General features: G+C 37.1%; 1 protein-coding gene across 1 annotated transcript in view; it reads right to left on the reverse strand.

The window, feature by feature from the left end:
* The window catches only part of ccdc171 (coiled-coil domain containing 171), a 157,308-nt gene extending 137,562 nt beyond the window's left edge, over positions 1-19,746 (reverse strand). Inside the window, exons 1-9 of the mRNA XM_088627030.1 lie at positions 19,604-19,746; positions 17,504-17,687; positions 15,564-15,714; positions 14,396-14,570; positions 12,196-12,386; positions 9,489-9,635; positions 6,696-6,788; positions 5,183-5,343; positions 2,103-2,241 (exon numbers count right to left, since the gene is read on the reverse strand). Of these exons, the coding sequence (XP_088483156.1) occupies positions 2,103-2,241; positions 5,183-5,343; positions 6,696-6,788; positions 9,489-9,635; positions 12,196-12,386; positions 14,396-14,570; positions 15,564-15,714; positions 17,504-17,661 (1,215 nt within the window). The 5' untranslated portion in view covers positions 17,662-17,687; positions 19,604-19,746. The remainder of the gene's footprint in view (positions 1-2,102; positions 2,242-5,182; positions 5,344-6,695; positions 6,789-9,488; positions 9,636-12,195; positions 12,387-14,395; positions 14,571-15,563; positions 15,715-17,503; positions 17,688-19,603) is intronic.
* Between the last annotated feature and the right edge of the window lie 2,440 nt (positions 19,747-22,186).

Raw genomic sequence — 22,186 nt, forward strand, 5'->3', positions numbered from 1 at the left:
TGTTTTAAATGCTGAAGTGATGTTTTAAAATAATCCATCAGATGTCACTGTTTCCCAGAACAAAAAAGGCTAAATGCACTGTGGGGAAAAGGAAAAACTAGCACAAATTTAACCTATGTAAAATAAAATCAGTCATTAGACACATATTAGGAACAATTATATGCATGTCTGTGCCTTGTGTAAAAGAGAGAGAACTGGAAAAAAAGGATGAGGGTGGGAGAAGTTTTTAATCGCTCATACAAGAACTAAGATTCATATTTATATATTTTATTTCTGCATTTAACGTCTTTAACATCAGACCTCTATAATTACAAATAACTGCAAGACCAACTCTTGTTCATAAATTAAAAATATACTTGATATTTTCATTAACTGATATTTCTAAATTAAGAGGAAGTGCTGTGCTATTTGTTTTAAAAACAGATGAAAAGAGCAGCACAAGAACTGTCCTGTTTCACTAAAACAAAGTGCACAAGTGTTGTTACAGTTGTTACACACCGATACAAGTTGTTTAATTATTTCTCAAACTTGTATAACTAAGGGATTTAATGCTAGAGTTTTTTTTTTAGTTAACCTTAGCTCGATTTTCGTGTTGTGAAATTCAGGTTAATAAGGTCAAGTCCAAAAGGATGTATGTTTTGTCTTCTTTTTTTTGTTTCAAAAATAAGATGAAAATTATTTCAAGAGATGAGAACAAAAAAAAAATTACTGGAAAGATTTCAGTGAATTCAACAAGAGCTCAGCTAAAAGTAAACTTTTAAACATGCTAAGGGCAACAATAATAATGTAGTAACCCTCAGTTTACACATACTAACTTTCACAAAGTCTATTTTTAATCATGTTTGAATTTGTACGTTTCTGTTTCATTAGAGATATCCTACTGCAATTCATTGTATAGAACTATTGAAAAAAAATGTTGAGAGACATTTGAGAGACCGAGAACCTCTTTGCCACTAGTGGAGGAGTAACTGCTCCTGGATCACTGCAGGTGGGAAAATGGACAGACTGTAAGTGGAAGAGCACAGGAGAACATTGAAGAGTTTCACTGTTTTGTGATTGTTCCAAATCCTAATAGGCTTTATGAGAACATAAAGTCATGTAATATATTACAATGTATTTAATATTAATTTCGAATGGTTGCTCTAGTGTATTTCACTTTGTTGATCACACCTGTTAAAAAAACAGTTTTTAGGAGTTTGAGCATGCCATTGAGTCTTCACCAGATGATGACTGTCAATAGAATATACCGGTATGCTTTTTTGACCGTATTCATTTTAAATTAGCTTTTCATTTTCTTAACGTTTTCATCAGTAGATTCTTTTTTTTACTGATATGTAGTTAGATGAATGCTATTTTAAAATGCTAGAGGCCCTGGAGTATAAAACGTACTGTTGCTGAAACGCTATACTGTTATGTCCAAGAAGATCAGCAATGTGGTTTTAATGTTGCAGCAGAGTTAAATGATAACTTTGATTTAAAAGTTCTTTGTACATTAATAGCAAATGTTGTTTTACAATATTATGATTCTATCTACTATAGTTGTAGTACTGACACAACTTTTTGTTATGTTTGTTATCTGAGGTCCTGTGTTGTTGTGTAAAGTAGTTACTAGAACAATTACTAGAATACAAAAAGAATTACTAGAATACAAAAAGACCTCACAAAGACATGACAACTATCTCTGAAACGGTCAACTGCATCTGCCCTTAAGACATGTTTTAGAAGAGCAAGTATTAGAAGAAAAAAAACAGGTAGCACGATTCTGACCACCACATGGTTTGCAGTTGAATAAAAAGATATTGTTGCCAGACATACCATATGTGGTGTACTGTATGTCCAAATTCATAAACACCTTAAACACTAGACTATGAACACCTGGCTCCACTAACAACACAATATTCTGGCATTCAGTGAGGGGCTTGCTGAGAACATACTTAATTCAATAAAATAACAAGAAGCATCAACTGCAGATACCTCTGATGTGTTTCTCTTTATATTTTAAATAAAATGGTGGGAGGAATCTAGCGAAAGGCTGTAAAACGTTTGTGCTACTCCCACACGTGCATCTCCATGAAAAAGCAACAGACAGAAGACATACGAACCTTCTCAACCTCATCTTGAGAATCCGCCAACAGTTTCTCATGTTGCTGGACTTTCTCTGACAAGTCTGTGATCACTTTTTTCTTCACCTCAAGGTCTTCATTCAGCTGGGACTTTGTAGACAAGTACTCTTTCTCAAACCTGTTGAAAATAAGAATATCAACTAAGCAACTGTCTGCCCGACTCATTCCATGGCGCTTGATGTGTTCACATTTGGAGATGCAGCATATTCATGAATGATCTTGATTCCAGTTTAAAACACCAAGGTATGAGTCACCCTTGCAGTGTGGAGCAAAGCATTATTGTGCTACATGATTAAGAGATTACACTGACAATGGTTTTGTTGTCTGAACAGACGCATTAAGCACCGAAAGTGCACCGAAATTAACATGATACTACATACTAGAACTACCACTGGCAAAAACATACCAATCCGTAAATTTTCCCCTCACATGTTTTCTCCATGTCGCCCAGCCAGTCGCCAAATGAGACAGAATTGGAATTCAATTACAAAACGTCACCCCTTGCCAAGTCTGTCAGGTGGTCCCTCCATTACATGGGATTCTCTTTATCTAGTTCAGTCTTGGGTGCCAGTAACACTGCTGAAGTTTAATCACAGTGCATGAAAAGATGAGTGCGTCTTTGATGAGTACAAAGCTCAAGACATGACCATTTTCAGAACGAGTTCTCCATTTATCACGGAGCCTGCAGTTATAGCCTTTTCTGCATGAAAACTACACCTCAAAATACAAAATGACAAGCACAGAATTCTCATTTCTTATTATGCTTGTGTTATCACAAGTATGTCTTTATATAATCTGGAGTAACAAGGATTACACAAAAGGGGCACACGATCAAATACGTCTTATGGGTATATCGCAACTTGAACTTGAACTTTATTGCCGTATGTGACCGGTACATGTACTGGTACAATGGAATTCTTAATAACAGAGAGTCTCTTGATAAAAAAAAGTGTAAAACAAAGTGAAGACAGTGCATCAAGACAATATACAAACAAACAGTAGACAATATACAAGTAAACGGATCAAATGTAAACAATGACGGCAGATGTGCACTAAATAAAATTATAATGAGGTAGATGGTATAAGTGTGATCCAAGGGGTATGGCCAAATGTGTTCGCCAATCGCACTGCTTTTGGGTAGAAGCTATTGAAGAATCTGGTGGCAAGTGTCCACATGCTCTTGTACCTCTTGCCTGAGGGCAGTGGGGTGAAGAGCTAATTTCCGGGGTGGCGACTGTCCTCTGTGATGGACAGGAATCTTCCACGGCAGCGGTCCTCATAGACCTGTTTGATCTCTTTGAGACCACAGCAAATGATCTTCTGGGCCACATTCACCGTTCTCTGCAGTGCCTTTCTCTCGAGAGAAGAGGTGTTGCCATTGGTGAGGACGCTCTTGATGGTGCAGCAGTAGACGTTCACCAACACAGGTACTGGCACCCCCCATCGCTTGAGGCACCTTAGGAAATAGAGTCGCTGCTAAGCCTTCTTCAAGATAATGTCTGTGCTCACAGTCCAGGTTAGGTCATTAGAAATGTGAATTCACAAAAACCTAAAGCTGGTGACTGTTTCCACTTCCATTCCATCAATACTGAGTGGGCTGTTAGTGTGTGGCCTTTGTCTCCGAAAGTCCACTATTTTTTTTGTTTGTATTACTCACGTTCAAGTCCAGGTTATTGCTATGACACCACCTCAGAAGCTTTACGACTTATTCCTTGTAAGTGGATTCGTCATCATCGCTGATCAGTCCTATTATAGTGGTGTCATCTGCAAATTTAATGATGCAGTTGTTGCTGTGTCTTGCTGTGCAGTCGTGAGTGAATAGGGAGTACCACCTTGGACAGACAGAAGCCTTGTGGGGTGCCAGTGGTCAGGGAGAGCAATGGTGATGTTTTATTATCTATCTGCACCACCTGTGGTCTTTCGATTAAGAAGTCCAGCAGCCAGTTGCAGTTGTACAGTCCTAGTCCCCTGAGCTTTGTCACCAGTAGGCTGGGTATGATTGAATTGAATGCTGAACTGTAGGCCACAAACAGCATTCTCACATATGAGTCCTTAGTGTCCAGGTGTTCCGAGGCTATATGTAGAGCTAGACAGCATCATCCACTGATCTGTTGTTCTGGTAGGCGAACTGCAAGGGGTCCAGGGACTCTGTGATGGAGGAGTTGATGTGTGACAACACTAGCTTCTCTAGGCATTTCATCACCACAGATGTTAATGCTGCCTTTTTGGGGAGTGGAATAATGGTGGTTTTTTTGAAGCAGGTGGGGACAATGGCCTGTGACAGGGAGGAGTTAAAGATGTCCGTAAGCACTGTGGTCAGCTGGGCTGCACATATCCTAAGGACGCGGGGTGGTATCCCATCAGGCCCTGCAGCCTTACGGATTTTCACCCTACTCAGAGTTTTCTGCACATCCTGCTCAGAGAGTTTCAGAACAAACTCACCCTGTACACTTGGGGTCTTCTCAGCAGTGTCCGTGTTCAGACCATCAAAGCAGGCATAGAAGCGGTTCAGCTCATCAGGCAGGGATGTGTTGTTCATGTTGATCTTCTGGCAGCAGCCCTTGTAGCCTGTGATTGACTGTAATCCCTGCCACAGCCTCCTGGGTCAGCATATTGTGTTTCAAGCCACACTCCGTAGCTCCATTTAACGCGTTTTATGGCTTTCTCTAATGCATACCATGATTCCCTGTAAATCTCTTTGTCCCCCAATTTGAACACAGCGGCACCATCTTTTATTGTAATGTGAACATCGTTGTTGAACCACGGTTCCTGATTGGGAAATGTCCAAATTTTCTTTTCTGGTACACCATTGTCAGTGCAATATTTAATATAGCAACATCTCACATCAGACTCAAACAGGTAATCTGTTAGCAATGCATACCAGATAAGCTGAACAGAACATTTGTGTTGTGTTTGTAAACTTTTTCACTGCACATGCAAACTCAAAACTACAGCAAATTCAAGCATATTAAGAAATAAAAACATCTAGAGGGTATTTATAACAGAAGCGGTATATGCTATAGAAAACAAAGACAAGGAGCTGGAGGCAAGTGTCTTACTGTAGGAGTTTGTCCAGCGATTCCTTGGCCTTGGCTTTCTCCCGTTCATATGCCTTCTCCACCTCTCTGAACTGTTGCTTCATTAGCTCCAGGCTGGACAAGGCCTCCGACTGACTGCTCTTCTCAACCTGTAGAGCCGCTTCAAGATCCCGGATTCTTAACTGCAATTCACCAAAACGTGCATTTCTGAAATGGGCACTAATGTCACCTTCATTACAATCAACAGAACCCATGAAAAGCTGTGTATAGAGTACTGTGAAATTACAATACTGGAAAAAGGTATACACTTTGTATCTTCCATGTTAACTTTTTTCTTGTTGAAGTTTTACTGTCAAAGAAAAATACACTGCATTTCTACAATATAAGAGTAATTCTGTAAAATCCAATGTCTATCTAGCTATAATGCAATTAACTCTTAGTGTGATGCTTCGTGCATTATTAGATGATAGCAATTATGTATTAGAAGACAGCATTAACACTGCATTTTAAGTGCCTGATTAGATTTATAAATCTAGTGACTGTATATTGAAAACTTAAGCTAGTGAAGAAAAACAGAAACATTAGATTGGACATTGGACTATACTATCACAGTTCTACCAAAATGTAATCTAGACATTGTTTTCTAAGGACCAAGCCATTAGCAGAAATCTTCCAGGCAGGATGTTGAAATTAATTTTTAATGTTTTTTTCCCCACCTTCAGTATTAGGTCTGAGATATTAATAAAGAATTATGTTTTGTTAATTATGTTACAGGGATTGATTCCTCCTTTTATTATCTACAAAAATATCTGGATGTGTAACCACTCACAGTGATGACTAAGTTGATTCTTTTAAATTTGTTACTTGCTCTTAATCAACTAAATACACCAAAAAGCTACTGTACATCAAGATCTGAAGGAACAAAATGTATTATATAAATGAACTTTCTCTTATAATACCATATTCTTGAAGAATTGCAAAACTTTGTCACTTTTTTATATTTTAAGCTATAGGCTCTGAGCACTTTACAGTGCACTTGTTGGACTATAATGAGACCTAAACCAGCATTGCTAATGTTATAAAAATGTTTTACCACTCTTAAATAAGTTTAATATTTTGATATCTTGAGTCTTGACCACTCATTTTCAATATACTTGTAGGCCAACCCAGCAGCTTCCTCTCCCTATTTTGTCGCTGCTTCACATGTACCAGGTATATCCCTGAGCACATCCGTAACATAGAAGGTCAGAAGCAATTTTCATCCAGGACCACTAACTGAGGCCTTCTATATGCGTGTTAAAAATGTATGAGCTCGTTTGTTACGGTATTATGGGAAATCTACCTATGTCCAGAATTCTATCCAGTTTGTCAGACTAGATCCCTTCTTGGAGGAGGTGAAACAAACCAACCACTTGGTCGGAGCAAAAGGGAGATGATTTGACAAGAGGGGATAAAAAAAACCTTACACCACATCTGAAAGAAAGATCAAGAAACATAAAAAGTCACTTTGTGTACTTCATGACAGTATTTCTACCTGTATGATTTCCGAGTTGAATTTGGACTCCAAGTGGGCTGCTCTTTCCGACTCCACATTTTCCTCCAGGCTCTTCACTTTCTGCTGAGCTGCCTGGAATCCCCAGACAGGACGTTACAAATGTACAGGTAAAAGGATTCCTCCGACAACGAAGAATTGCGGAAAAGCCATTTTCAGTTGATGTTCTCATTGAAGAACTCAGGGTTATAATACAGACGACATTATTAAATTGCACTGTAGACATTTATAGCTATGCACAGCTAAATGAAAAAGGTAGATACTGGACTGGTATCTCAGAGGTTCTATAGCTAAATTATACTTTTATTCCGTAATTTTAACAGGAAATGACTTCAAATCTTCAGTGTTTTTACAAAGATGAACAACAAAAGGGTGATCAGCCAAAAGCTTTATCATACTACTAAGCACAACTGGCAACCCACTGAAACTAAGCATGTGTGAGCCTGACCAGTACCTGGATGGGAGACCTCCTGGGAAAGCTAAGGTTACTACAGTAGGTTGCTACTGAAAGAGATGCTAGTGGGACCAGTAGGGGGCGCTGTCCCTGGGGTCTCTGTGGGTCCTTATGCCCCAATATATTGCTGGGGACACTACACTCTATAAAAGGGGGTAGTGTCACATAGAACCAAGGTCCTGATTCTCCATTGTCATTTAAAATACCAGGGTGTTTCTCGAAAAGAGTAGAGGTGATACCCTGGTGTCCTGGCCAAATATTCCCCTGGCCTTTACCAGTCATGGCCTCCTAATAATCCCCATCTATGAATTGGCTTCATCACTCTGATCTCCTCCCCACTGACAGTTGATCCGTTGTGAGCATACTGGCACACCCTGGCTGCTGTTGCAACATCCAGGTGGATGCTGCACATTAGTGGTGGTGTAGTGGAGTCCCCATTACCTGTAAAGGTCTTTGAGTGGAATGTCCTGAAAAGTACTATGTAAGTGTAAGGAAAAGCTATTGTTGATATTATTAAATGCATAAAAAATCTCTAATCAATGATACCATCAAAGGATCTTTAAGTTACTTTACTTTATCATAGAAATGTAATTTTAAGTTGTACAAATGTTTCCTCAACCATAAGATATTATAGAAATTGTAGTAAGGGCCAAGTTATAGAAGGCTTTTTTTTTTAACACATGACTGACATCGTTTGAGTTCACCCAAAAAATCCCTTACAATGTTATTTAATATAGTTTAAAAAAGATTACATGAATATTTACTGGCAATTTAACAAGCAACCACTAGAGGGTACCACAACTTATCTTTAGTCACTAATTTCATTTTTCCAACGTGTAACGTTTGCTAGATAAATAATGCAAAGTTTGCTGCCATAACTACTGCAAAAATAGAAAAAGCAAACATACTCAAGTATATATACAAAAGGAGGAAAACTTTACACGTATCAATGTGTAATTTTATAGAAAATAACAGTGGGGGTGGATCCCACAATTAACAACACAGCGAATGAAATTAGAATGAAGGATTTATTAGTCAAATGGAACACTCCCAGACATAAATACTATTGCCCTCCATTTCCAGTGCTCATTAATAATATATTAAATGTAAATATATTTCAATAAACTATCAAAAATAGGTACCATCCTAAATACACCAATAAAAAACCTTAGCTACCTTTTGGCAGGATGAATAAGTTCAATAGCATAAAAAGATGTTATTGTCAGCATTTTTTTAAATTTCATACATTTGTGAATGTCATGAGGGTGGCACAATGACATCATTGTTAGTATTGTTGGGTTTACTCTCAGCCCTATTGCTTTGATCTGGAAGTGCGTTTCATTTGCTTATTATGTAAATGGATAGGGGCACAGTGGTTAGCATTGCTGTCTCGCTGTTTTGCAGCACTGTGTTCAATGTCTGATCTGGGGTGCTGTGTGGAGTTGACATGTTATTCTTGTGTCTGCTTGGGTTACCTCCAGGAATTCCAGTTTCCTCCCACAGCCCAAAAACAAGCTGATAAGTTAATTGGATTCTGGGAAAATTAGCCCTGATGCATGTGTTGGCAAATTTGTGTTTTTGTGTGCCCTTCAAAGGACTGGCATGCTTTTCAAGGTGTATCCTGCCTTGTGCACAATTCTTTCTGGGATAGGCTAGAACACCATGGCCCTCAATTGGATTAGCAGTTATTGAAAGTGATGCAATAAAAACGATAATGTAATGTGAATGTCAGTGCTAGAGCTGTGATATACAGCGTTTTTTACCTTTCATGCAGCTCAGTGAACTGCTGATGCTGAACAACAGCACGACAAAGATATTTATTTTTCACGAAACGGTTGTAACCGAGTCTCCTCTTTTCATGACAGCAGCATCATCACCTTATAATCTGATCGTGTCAGATCTAAAAAACTTGCAAGGCTGAGCTCAGTGACTCTGGGGATGGGAGCCAAGAAGAAAACCAGGCTGTCTCTGGTGGCCCCATATGTGGCTCTCTTCCAACTGGGCTAGAATGTCCAAACCAACAGCCCCATTTTGTTGACTAAAAAAACAGAGTGTATGAGGCACCGTTTTATGGATTAAACCTTAAATCGGGATCCTGACTACTTGGTCATTAAAGATCACATGGCACTTCAAAAACCTGTAGGTATAACCATACACTCTAGTCTAGGATTGAACAATCTGGCCTATTTAAGGTTCCAATTAGTGAAGCAATTTGTCACAATCTCTACTTGATTTGCTCTGTATCGGGGCAGCATGTCAGTGATAGATGAAGCACTATTACTCTTCTTAGTATTATTGTTCAGACTTGAGTGACATCTTACCTCTAGCTCTTTCTTGAGTCTTTCCTCTCTCTCTGCACTGTACTCCAGCTCACTTCCTTGTCTCCTCAGAGTCTCTGCGTTTTTCTCATGCTCCCTCTGCAGCTGGCTCAGCCTTTTATGCAGCTCACGCAAGGTGTCATCTTGCTCCTGTGGAAAAAGTGTAAGTGGACCTTCAGTACAACTGTCATATTGATTCAGTTAAGAATCCATCCATTATTAAAGTAAAGGCTTAGTAGAAAAAAAAATAGTTTATTTTGTTCAGTGACCAATATATATTTTAATTGATAATTCTGTAACAAAGCAACTAAAGTAATATAAATTATATTAAGTAAAATTATATAAATTGTTTCTTTAATTATTTTAAAAAATTACAACTCAAATTCTTCCTTAGAAATCAGCAGTACCTAATAACTAAAATGCTACTTATGTTCTCATTTTATTGAGATCAATAAAGACTACAAAGGCAACACTGTATTTCAACCAAAGTCCAGTAGAGGTCAGGCTTGTGATAAAAAGCTAAACATTCCCAGACGGTTTTTTTGAATGTTTGCATTTGAGACTTTAAACACTTAATTAAATAATAATACGGTAATAACTCTGAGATTACTATTTGAAATGACTCATTTTTAAAATGCACACATAAAAAATGTATCGTGACATTAATAGCACTGTTCTAGACATCCGATGTAAATTTATTCTGAGCAGAAATATTCAAGGGCTCACAGGTACATGGTGGAATTAGTTGACAGGTTGAATTTACACAAAAAAGTGATATATATATAAATATACCACTATATTTACACTGAACTCTGATCAGAATGCGCACTGTGCCATTACAACTCTAACATGCCATAGACTCAGTAGTAGTAGTAGTAGTAATAATAATAATAATAATAATAATAATAATAATAATTGCTTGCACTTATATAGCGCTTTTCTGGACTCTCCACTCAAAGAGCTTTACAGATAATGGGGACTCCCCTCCACCACCACCAATGTGCAGCGCCCACCTGGATGATGTGACGGCAGCCATAGTGCGCCATAACGTTCACCACACATCACCCATCAGTGGGGAGGAGAGCAGAGTAATGAAGCCAACTCATAGATGGGGATTATTAGGAGGCCATGATTGGTAAGGGCTCATGGGAAATTTGGCCAGGCCACCAGGGTTACACCCCTACTCTTTTCAAGAAACACCCTGGGATTTTTAATGACCACAGAGAGTCAGGACCTTGGTTTTACGTCTCATCCAAAGAAAATGAAACACCAGAAGTGTTTCTCAAACTCAAGAACCCACCCTCCTGTAGATAAATACCAGTACCGTAAAAAGAGCAGACAATATTGAGACTTTACAAAGATCTGGAAGATTTGCATTTTACAGTATTTACAGTTTTACAGTATCTTAGATCATTCTACATACCTACAAGGGTATGGACAGTATCTTTAGGGTTTCTTTACCTATGCATCTTGGGGGTTAACTGTACTAAGCAAACCACAGTGTCAACAAAACAAACATTTCCCTTTAAACCCTTTCAACTCTTTAACAAATAAAACATTTTAATCTCTAATTAGTTTTCCAGTTGTAAAGTACAGACTAGACTTGTGAGACTGTATTCAGTTTGAATTTGAATTTGCTGTTCTGCAAGCAGACGCTGACCATACTACCAACCATACTGACACCACTAGAAAGATGGCCACGGACAGCAAGCGGCACAACCTCATATATCCAGAATGTAGGACTCATCCTTCATTACATACAGAGGTTTTTTAACACCTCTGCTCCATAGCGTCACCTACAGTTCTTTCCACATCAAGTATATGACAGGCTTTGGGAACTTATGATGAATTATGGAAATGATTAATTATATAATACTTTTTGGAGGGATGGTGATAAAATACACACAAAGGGCAAGGAATAACATGGTATTTTAAAAACTTGAAGAAAAAATACAATAAAACAGAGAGCCTTAAGCACTATAATAAAAAACACTGTGCTGCATAACATCTAGTCCTCTCTGTCTCCCACAATGGCACTTCCCTCATGTCAAAAGATGCCTGAACTTCCTCATCTTCTCTATCCTTGAGATGTACATCAAATTAAAGCTGGATGGGCTGGCACATGTCCACTTCCACTGTTGCCCTCTCTCTAGTATTGTCATCTTGCAGATGACGACAATTTCCCTTTCCTGCCCTTTCCTCTTTTTTTTTATGAATCATTACTTAAAATCAATACCCAATTATTAAATCACAGACAGGGTAGCGTGTATTGCAGTGTAAGTTAGTTTTGTCTGACATCTCCAGCAATTATCCAGTTGTAGCACTTTATATGACAAATGAAAATGACTTGCTACAAAAACAAGATTTACAGGACATTGCTAATCGTGCTTATCGGCAAAAGCAACCTTAACTTGCTTAGGATAAACAAATGTAATAATACACATTTGATCACTCAAGCACAATATGATTATCTAATTGAAAATCTTTCCTCTGGGTGTTTATTTTTTCTACAGTACCTACTGTAAGTTTCATAATGTTTTGGCGACTGAAATCACTCCTTTCTGGAAGAAACGTAATTAACAAACCATGTTTTTTTTATTCTGCAGGCTCAATTCATACAGGCTCTTTGAGTTTAAAACCTTAATAAAGTGACTTTGTTGCTGCAAGGTACAAAACAGGATGCGGAGGAAGACTAGCTGCTGCAAGGTACCTGGAGAAGATCCTCAAGTCGTTTTTTTTCAGCAGTGAGCAACTCCGTCTCTATATTGGCACTCTGTAGAAGGCGGTCTCTCTCCTCTAGTTCACAGTGAAAGGCACCCTGGTCCTCCTCTCTGGCCTGCTGGGTGATGTGCAGGGCCTTCTCCAGATCTAATACCCGCTGCTGCAGTTCAGCATTTTCAACTGAGAAAAACAGGAACAGAAAAAAGACCAAAGATACAAATAAAAAAAAAACAATGCTTAGGGGTAGATATCCTTGACCTAAGAATACATTTTCAATGTAAAGCAACAAATACTAGTAAAAAAAAGAAAATACAATTATTGATTAGTTAGTCAAATCTGCTGTTTTAACCTAGAAGTCCTCCTCAGCCATTTCTATTTTGAGCATTCAGCATATTAAAAGATATCGGTTTAGTCTGAAATCACAAATTGAAATGGTTCAGTATATCTTTGGATCCTTGAAGGAAACCAAACACCTGGGAGAAAATTACAGACACAGGGAGAGCATGAAAACTCCATGCAGATACTGTAGCTCCCAGGTCCGTAAAGCAAGGCTCAATCTCCGGAGTTCCACTGAAATATGTTATATATGTATTTATACTGTACATGTATGCATTATATATTATAAATGTAAATGGATTAAAGGTAGGGTCCTTTACTTTTGGTTTATTTGGAGCACAATATCAAAATAACTGCACGACAAGAAGCATGACAAGAAATAAAACACTAGAAATTGAACTAGAAAGCACTGTCATTTTACAAGACAGTACAGAGCAAAATCAAGTGCTGAAGGAAATTCAAGAAAAGGTGGATGCTACAGACGCAGGCTTTTTGCTCTACTTTGCTAACAAGTTCTCTTTCTACAAGACAAACATTCTTTAGTGAATGATCATGAGAAGGATGTTCACCCGTAATTGTTTGTTGTTAATGTTGACAGTTTTGTAATGCTGCAGCAAAACATCACGCTATTATGTGTTTTTATATCTTTGAAAAGAACCATGTACAGTAGCATGTGAGCATGGAGGCCTGTGCTTGCTCAAGTACAACGCTTTCACAGCTTGTTTCTCTGTTTGGAGCAATTTATTTCCAACAGAATTTGAAATCATTTTGGTTTAACAATCTAAAAAGATTTAAGGGAGTAAACAGAAAGTTGCCGTATGTGGAAATTACATAGTGACTGCATTTTTCAACTAGCTCACTGAATCACCATTTTCACGTCCCTCTGGCAGATTTTATCAAAGCCCTCCAGCTCGATAATACTGTTCCAAAACTCTCTAGTTTCGATACGACTCTAACTTGTTTTTGTTCCCTTTGTTCACCTAGACCAAAACCCAGATTCAAGAGCAAATACAAGAACAGTTGACAGGTGCATGCGTCTTGTAGAAAAGAATCCTATGACTGAAATGCCCTCAGAAATATAAATTATCCACCTAAAATCTTTCACTGCAGATTGTTGCAATTGTTTAGCAGAGGCCACAATACAAACTACTGGCATCCAAAATCAATAGCTGCTCTTGGACATTCAATTTGAAATCTTCCATTTTAAGATCATAGAGAAATTTAATAAATTAAGGAAGAACTGGGCAGGAAAGAAGGACATGAGTTTTTAGAAAGTTAAAGATCAATTCAACCAGAGGCCTAAATGTTTATAAACTACTGCTTTGTCTAAAAAGAAATAAATGTGATTGATTCCAAGTGAAGAATTTACTGTTAAAGTATGTTTCAATTTAATTACTTTTATTTTATCATAAAAGGCATCTTTACAGACCCTATCCTCAACCTCTTCATTACTGCAGTCAAAACTTGCACAAGAGCCTGTGTGTACAAAAATTTAACGACGGCTGAAGAATTCAATCTAATAGGCTTTATAACATAAAACAGCAACAGCAACCCTAACAAGTACTACACTCAATCTTTACGTATCAGACAAAGCCTAATTAAACCAAATAATGTGCAGAAATACCCAACACCACTAATCAGTTACATTATTAACACCCACTGTGACTCAATAAATAGCTGGAGCTCTAACTTCAAGTAACCACCCCTGCATACCTCATACTAAGAATTTTCATATTTATAAAATGCTCAAAAATGACGTTCAACTTCATTTAAACAAGACGTTTTTCAAACGGAGAAAATGATCAAAAATATAGGTCTAATATTTTTATCCAACAGAACTAATGACCGCTAACCTTTCAACTGTTCATTTTTTCTGTGGATGTTTGCCACTGTTTCCTCAGCGCTGGATTTCTCCATACCAGCATCTTTCCTTGCCAGGGCAATCTCATACTCCAGGTTCTGGCGCTGGGCCTCTCCCCTCTCCAGCACAGCTCGGAGCTTGGCCACCTGGCTCTCATATCTGGCCACCTTAAGAAGAATAGTCGTGCAGAGATATGACAAACAGCAGGGTCTTCCAAAGAAAAACCCAAATGCAGCAGATAACAGACCTTAAAATTCCTGCTGCGTGAGGGCAACGTGAAAAATAATTTAAGATCAGTATTCCCATGTATATACATGACTAAAACAACTCAGCACATAGAAATACAATCAACTTTGCCAAAAAGCCTTTATTACACAGCCATCCAAGCACAAGTACATTGTACGTTATTGTGATGTTCTATAGGCAATCTTGGCAAGATGTCAACACTCATTGTCTACCAGATTGTTGCCCATCATTGAAGGATTATGTTTGGGGCATAATGATTCCTTCGGTTGTTTTACTTTCTTGATTTTCACAAGGCCTGACTTTAAACAGGTTAGACCACTTCATAAACTATGCCCTCCTCCAGCTCAGGCACTAATATGGTGATGTATGTATTACATTCATAATCTGAACAATAAGATTTAAGCCGGAACACTTAACCGACATCCAATATCCATATGCTTTTTTCTAAAATCTTATGTGCAGAGTGGTAAGATTTTATGATTGAGTACACCTGCTACTGCACTCAACACCCAGCATTCACTTTATGCACAATAAGGTAATAAAAATATTGGAGATCAAGGGATACAGAAATTCAATTCAAGCTTTACTATCCCATCTGGGGAAATTTGTTTTACAGCACACTCTCAACATAAGACAATGACAGACAATTAAAACCACTTGACGTTACTCGTGTCAGCTTTCAAAACATGTGGAGCTGAAATGTTATAGCCAAACCAATTTCCATATTGTTAAATTTTAATTCTCATTTCTTTTTGAGATATTAGAAATTATGACAAAATGCAAAGCATTTGGATGTGGTAATTAACACCATAATATTCTATGCAACCCTTTAAGCATCTGAATAGGCATACAGACCTAGTAAATACATTCAATTAGCAATTGTGAAGTGAGAGACAAAACAATATTGTGATTACCTCCTCATTGTATTTTGTCACCAGCTCCAGCTTTTCCTTTTCCGATTTGTTGAGTCTCCATCTCAGATCAGATATAGAATCAAAACCGCCTTCTTCTGTGTTTTGCAAGGTTTGACGTTCACTTTGAAGCTGAGCAATCGTTTCTTTCAGTCTGTAAAAAGGCAAATAAAATTACGTGACTCTTCCACAATCAATCCATTATAAACAAATCTCTCCCAGCACACGTTCCACTTCAGCACTGTACTCAAAATTTAAATTACATTATTAGACACTATCTCAAATTGTTAAGAAACCTAAATGTTCAATTTGGCGCAAAACAAGTCAAGCTATGCCAAATTGTAGTTCGGAATACAGTATATAATGTCATTGTATGATGACCATTTGCCCCAAAACACTTCCATAATGCCAAAACAAAAATGCGACCTTCTCTATTGTAAATAAAAACCATTCTGACACACCACACTCATTTTATCATCCATGTAACACGTTAACACTTGAACAGAAACAGTTTGTGCTGGGAAATTGAGAACAACAAAGGCCAAAAGCAACCTCATCATGGTGTTTCAGAAATTAAAATCTATGTCATAAATAAGTAAATGAATAAATAATAAGTGGTACTGAGAACTCATTTAGATGCATTGTGCATTACAGAATTATTGTTGGAGTGTCAGAAACATCAGAAAAATGTAATCGCACTTTCTCCCATTTCTCCCCTTTTTCAAATCACTGGGCTGAAAAGAAATATACAAACTCAACTTAATATTAGCATTTTTAATATTAGGAATACAGTATTTGATGTAACAACAAAAATAAAAGTATCTGTCAGAAATCTCTAAAGCTGATCTTAAACAGTATAGTGAGCCATCATGCTGATCCACAGAGGTTCAGGTGGAGAAGTCAGAAATAAATGATCTCACCAGTTTGAGATACTCTAAAAACAAATCAACACACCAGGGAAGATAACCCTATGTACCAGCTCTGATCAGGGGGTCCCGACCAATACAGGTGGTTAAATATTCCAACAATCAAATGTTTTAATCAGCACGTTTGTTTTTAATTTAAGAGTTTAAAATTGCTCAGTCCTCATATTTATAATTAGATAAGGTGGGTAGCTGCATCAGCATGCATAGGCCGCAAAGGAACAAGTAATAGGTTTATTCCATGACAAGACAAATTGTTATTAATAATGTTTGCTTACATGTAATGAGATCACATTTTAGTGCATTTCTGAATTCCCCAAAACAATCACACACTACAAATCATTAGGTAGGCTAAATAATCTACTACCATTTTTTGTTCATATCTCTGACTCATTGCCAGACATATTATATATACCTACCTCCATGTTAAAAGTAACTACATAATATTCAATGATCAAGGCCTGGCAACCCAAAAATAATGTTTATACATTAAATCTACACAGATGCACATTCACAGATGTTGCAAGGGGTGCGACACATTAGAACGCATCAATTCAAGTACCCCCCGCCTTTACTAGAGGAAGTCATCATTTGTGGATCAGGAAGCTACATTTAGAGGGCTGATGTTTGTGATTGCCAGTGTCATATTATGGCGATGTTTTGGAACATGTGATTACCCTACAGTGACATTACACATCCTGAACTACAGCTTGGCATAGTTTGTTCATCTTCTTTTGCAACACATTTTGCCTTTAACAAAAATCTCTCTCATCTCACTATAATTCCTGTTTGCAAATATAAATTATGTCACCCTTCATTTATTTATGGCAAATGACATTTCAAACTTGCTCTACCACGGTCATTAGATTCCCTGTTCAAATTCAATGAGCAATCCCTCCCATTACCATTACTGCCTGAATTGCAACTGAATTTAGATTTCAGTCAGTAAAGGTGCAACTTAAGATAGTTATGACTTCATCCGGACAATATTTTGAGCATCAACTTTAAGCAGCAAAATACCTTGCGATCTCATCAGCAGAGCTCTTGGAAGAGTGCGAGGATCTTTTATTGTGATGTGTCTTCATGCCTTGTTTTGACTGTGCTGCCTCTTTATACTTCAGCGAGACCTGCTCAAGGTCTTGAGACCTTAACAAGGCTGTGGAAGGCTGAGCTGTCATGGCCACAGCTTCTCTGGACAGACTTTCTGAAAACAGTGAAGAAAGACACAGCTATGGAAATCTCAACACTTCAAGATAATGCCATGCCTTGCATTTTCAGATTTGTCTTACAATCGATACCATTCTGGTAAATAGGCAACATCGTGGTATGTGTTTTAGAAATGTTTTCAGCTTTGTTTTGTGCTTATTCTGATATAGAAAGCAGAGAGGCAAAAGGTTAAGACCATGAAAAAAAAGGATTTTCAGAGTATTCCATCAATACACATAAAAAATTACAAGACAAGAAGAGATAAAGGGGTTTTAAAGAAACCTGAGGGGCACCAGACTGAAAATGGAATGCATGAAAGGGACGACAAATAATCTTGAAGTTGATAAAATCACAGTGCAAATATTAGAATTTAGTGTTGTCTCGGTAATATGCAAAACTATGAACTTTTGGTTAAGTTAAAGTTATTGCATACTTTCCTCTCAGCTTTTGACAAAGGTATGCTAAATCACTATTTTTATGACAAATAAGCAAGTACTGCAAACATTTTTAGTATGTGAGAAATTGGAGCCAGAGTAACATTTTTAAATCGGGGGTCTCACATAAATTCTTGGTGAGCCAATTCTTGCGACATATGGTTTTTGTTACACCCAAGTAGTAGTTTAAACAATTAATATAAACTTATTTTCTAAAAAAAAGAATGAAAAATAAAATTGAGCTACTTACAAAAAACATTTAGTGCCTGTTAATCAGTACTGCATTTAAGCAATTAATTTACTATATAATTAAGTTCAGGGTAAACAAAAAAAAGAAGAAACTTGGCATTCCAGAAACATAGTTTAAAATCTCTGACCTAAAGCAACTTGTTAATGTAGAACTTTTCCTCATCCCTTGAAATTTGTATTGGTTACACAGACTTTCACTACACTTGAAAAGCCTTTATGTATATAATCCTAAATTGAAATTTGGGGATTATAAAATTAGAATTTAGATGAATGGTCATAACGTTAGGGGTTCATTTAGAATAGGCCTTCTTTGCACAATTTCACTGTTGGCCTAAAAAAAAAGAGAAACCAAATCAATAAAACTATACCAGACCTACAAAGCTAGTCAGCATAGATTATATGAATTAGTTTTTTTCCCATTTAAAGAGGAGACTAACGTTGGCTTCTCACACGGACTTTGACACTCAAATGAATGAACACAAATTAACCTACTAAACTATTTCAACAACAACAGGTCTTGAAAACATAAGAATGTATTTGGGCCTATTATAATAAAACAATAAAAAGCTATCTCGGTTAGACAGGCTACATACAGCATAATGTAGAAATGTAGTAATTATTTTTAGCATCTGTGGTTGCCATATGTCCGAAAAATAAACTGATCCAGTTTCACGCAAGTTCATAAAATGTGTTGTAAAATTCGTCTACCACAGGTAAATAATAAAGATGTCTGCACTTTTTAATTTTTTTTTTCATACCCTTGCATTATTCCGAATTGTACAGTGTTTCAAAAGAAATCCGTTGATGCTAATCTGCATAGTGACAACGACAATTAAAGGCAACATAAAAACAGCTCTGGGAAAGTCCACTCACCCAGTTAATCAAAGCGAGAACAGCTCAAGTTGCACATCTACGACCACAAACCACTTTCTACTCGTCATTCATGAAGTCTTTGGAAGAGAAAATGGACTAAAACAACTTCAAGACACTGAAAGTGTTTCTATTTATACCTTTGTTGATTTAATTCAAGTTTATTCGTTTACAGTCACTGTTTTTCCCCCTCACAGAGTAAGACCGATACACATTTTTATTACTGTGCTTAGCTACAAAACAGAAAAAGACAACAGACGTCAAACTGCTTTTTGCATGGACCACAAACACTCGAAACGAAACGGACAAGGGCACTGCGATTTTCTTTACCCAGAGCTATTCGATTAATTCAAAGACTTACCAAAAAAATCGTGTAAACTGTCAGTTTGGAAGCAAACCACATCTAGTTGACAGGTTCAGTTTAAATCTGACGCCATGTTTCGCTTCCTGGGGGATCCAACGACATCTTCCTCTACGATTCCACGCCTCTGATTGGCTCTCAGTCGTGTATGACGCGTTTAAAGGGAACAATAGCAGCCCCTCCCACGTGTAATGCAGGAGCCCTCAAGAATTGATAGCCGAGTCGTTATGCTGCAGATTACAACAGTTCTTACTTGATACCGTTTTTAAACCACGCAGTATTTGAAACCATCAAGTGGCACCTACATAACTGAATTTAGCTACAGGGGGTAATGTAGTTGTGTGGAGATTGTGTTTTTAACTTGGTGTTCTGTATGATGCCACAGGCTCTACTAATCTTATGACATGACTAAATGTTGGAATAGCCCGTCTGGGAAGAGCTATTGGCGCTGAAAATGCTTCACCCCCGCGCTTACAATGAACTTCCTACGTACATGTGCTCAACTCGATTGTATTTCTAATCCGTCATTCGTTTGATGTGTCCGGCACCCAAAACGTACCGTGTTGTTTTTAGGTATACAGCGTCTTTCGGATGAGACGTTAAATCGAGGTCCTGACTCTCAGCGGTCATTAAAAATCCCCTTTACACAACTGTGTTAGCCGATAAATCACACATTAACGTCAGGTACTTTTGTATTAGATGATCAGTTCTATTTGATTTTTTCAGAACTATTTTCATTTTGTAATTATTGGCACTTTCATCACAAGTAGATATCAGTGTCTGTAATACAGTCTTCTTTGAAGGCAGAAAGTTCTGAGCAGCACATTAGCAACAACATGAGTACAACAAGAACAATTACAAACAAGAGGAGGTTATGTGGCCCATCTATCTTGTTTGGTCAGTAGTAGTAAAATAATCATACACAAGGCACTCAGGCAGTCCCTGCTTAAAAGAAATCATGGTATCAACTTCAACTGTCACAGCTCTTTGTATAAAAAATCCCTCCAGGCATCAATTCTAAATGCACCCCTTGTTCTTTTCTTTTGTGACCTTTGGTTGTGGTTTAATTGTGGGTTCTGAAGAGGTCCAGTGATTTCACTTTGTCAATTCCCTTGAGGATTCTGAAAATTCAGAAATTATTTTAGCCTGTCAGAGCAGAACACTCCTTTTAGCCTGGGAATGTATTAGGTCACTTGTCTCTGGACTAGTTCCAAAGTAGCATTATCTTTTTTTAATGTGGTGATCAAATTTGCACACAGTATTCTAAAATCTAAATAATTTTTATTTAAATCCTACTTAACTATTTATCCAAATAATATCCAAATCCTCACATTGTCTTGATTAAAATTACGTCAACTTAAACAAATACATAGATCATTTCATAGCTTCTCTGAGCTCAGTATTTATCATTTTATATCTATACTTAATATACATAATGTATAATTTGTGTAATATGTGAAAGATTTTACACTTGTCTATATTAAATTATCTGCCAGGTGTTTGACTGGATTTTCTTAGCAGCTTCTATGAAATTAGATCAATTTTAAGGTACATAAGGTAATCTTCTTTTAGGAATTTAAATAGTTCATTAACTATTTCACAATTTAGATTATTGATACAAATTAAGAAGAGCAGTGTTCCTAATACAGATCTTTGTGGTGCTCCACTAATGACTAATGATTTCACACCCAGTTTGAGCATTCACCTCTCATCCGAAGTCAGTTTTCTATCCACGAGTCAGATCCTAATCCAAAGATATGCATTGCCTTACTGCCAATAATTTTGTAATTAATCTTTTATGATGAATTTATCATAAGCCTTCTGCAAATTTCAATATTCCATTCCGAATGACCTGTTTGCGTCCATTACTGCTCTCGTTGTCAGATATCATACAAAAATGATATAAAACTCCAGTGGTCACAACATTGTATTAGTCCAAGACAGAGTCTACAGACATTTGAACTATATACTTAGAGGAGGATGTAAAACATGATTTGATCACAAATTAACTTTTTGTGTTTGTAACTAAGGAAGCAATCAGAGCTATTTTAATATGTTTTATTTTATTAAAATATAGCAGAAGTTCCTAAAATGTCTGCTGAATTAAGACAAAGCTGCATATTAGTCATTGATGATGATAAAGTGAGTCCACTTAAATATAAGACATTGTTGTCAGAGGTGGATATGGAAGTAACCTATTTGGTCACAAAAAAAGTTTTCTATTGCTTGAGAATTTTTGAAAATATAGATGGAGAACAAAGCAGAGCCCAGAATAGAGCTTTCTGGAACTTATTAGTTACTGGAACAAGCTGTGAAGTCTTTAAATACTAAATACAGTTTTTATATAATCCTGAAACTGTGAGAGCTCATATCAAGACCTGAACTACACAACTTTTCTAGTGATCTACAGTGTGAAAAGCTTAGATGACTCTCTAAACATATCTGAATTAATTAATTTAGTCAAGAGCAAGTGAAAACTTGGTGTCACAAACGCATCTGTGCACTCAATACAAAAACTACATATAAGATCACATTAGATAGCCTCGTTGATAGCAGATACAATAGCTGTCTAAAAAATAGCTT

The sequence above is a fragment of the Lepisosteus platostomus genome, chromosome 1 (genome assembly GCF_059453375.1).
Source record: "Lepisosteus platostomus isolate fLepPlt1 chromosome 1, fLepPlt1.hap1, whole genome shotgun sequence".
NCBI lineage: Eukaryota > Metazoa > Chordata > Actinopteri > Semionotiformes > Lepisosteidae > Lepisosteus > Lepisosteus platostomus.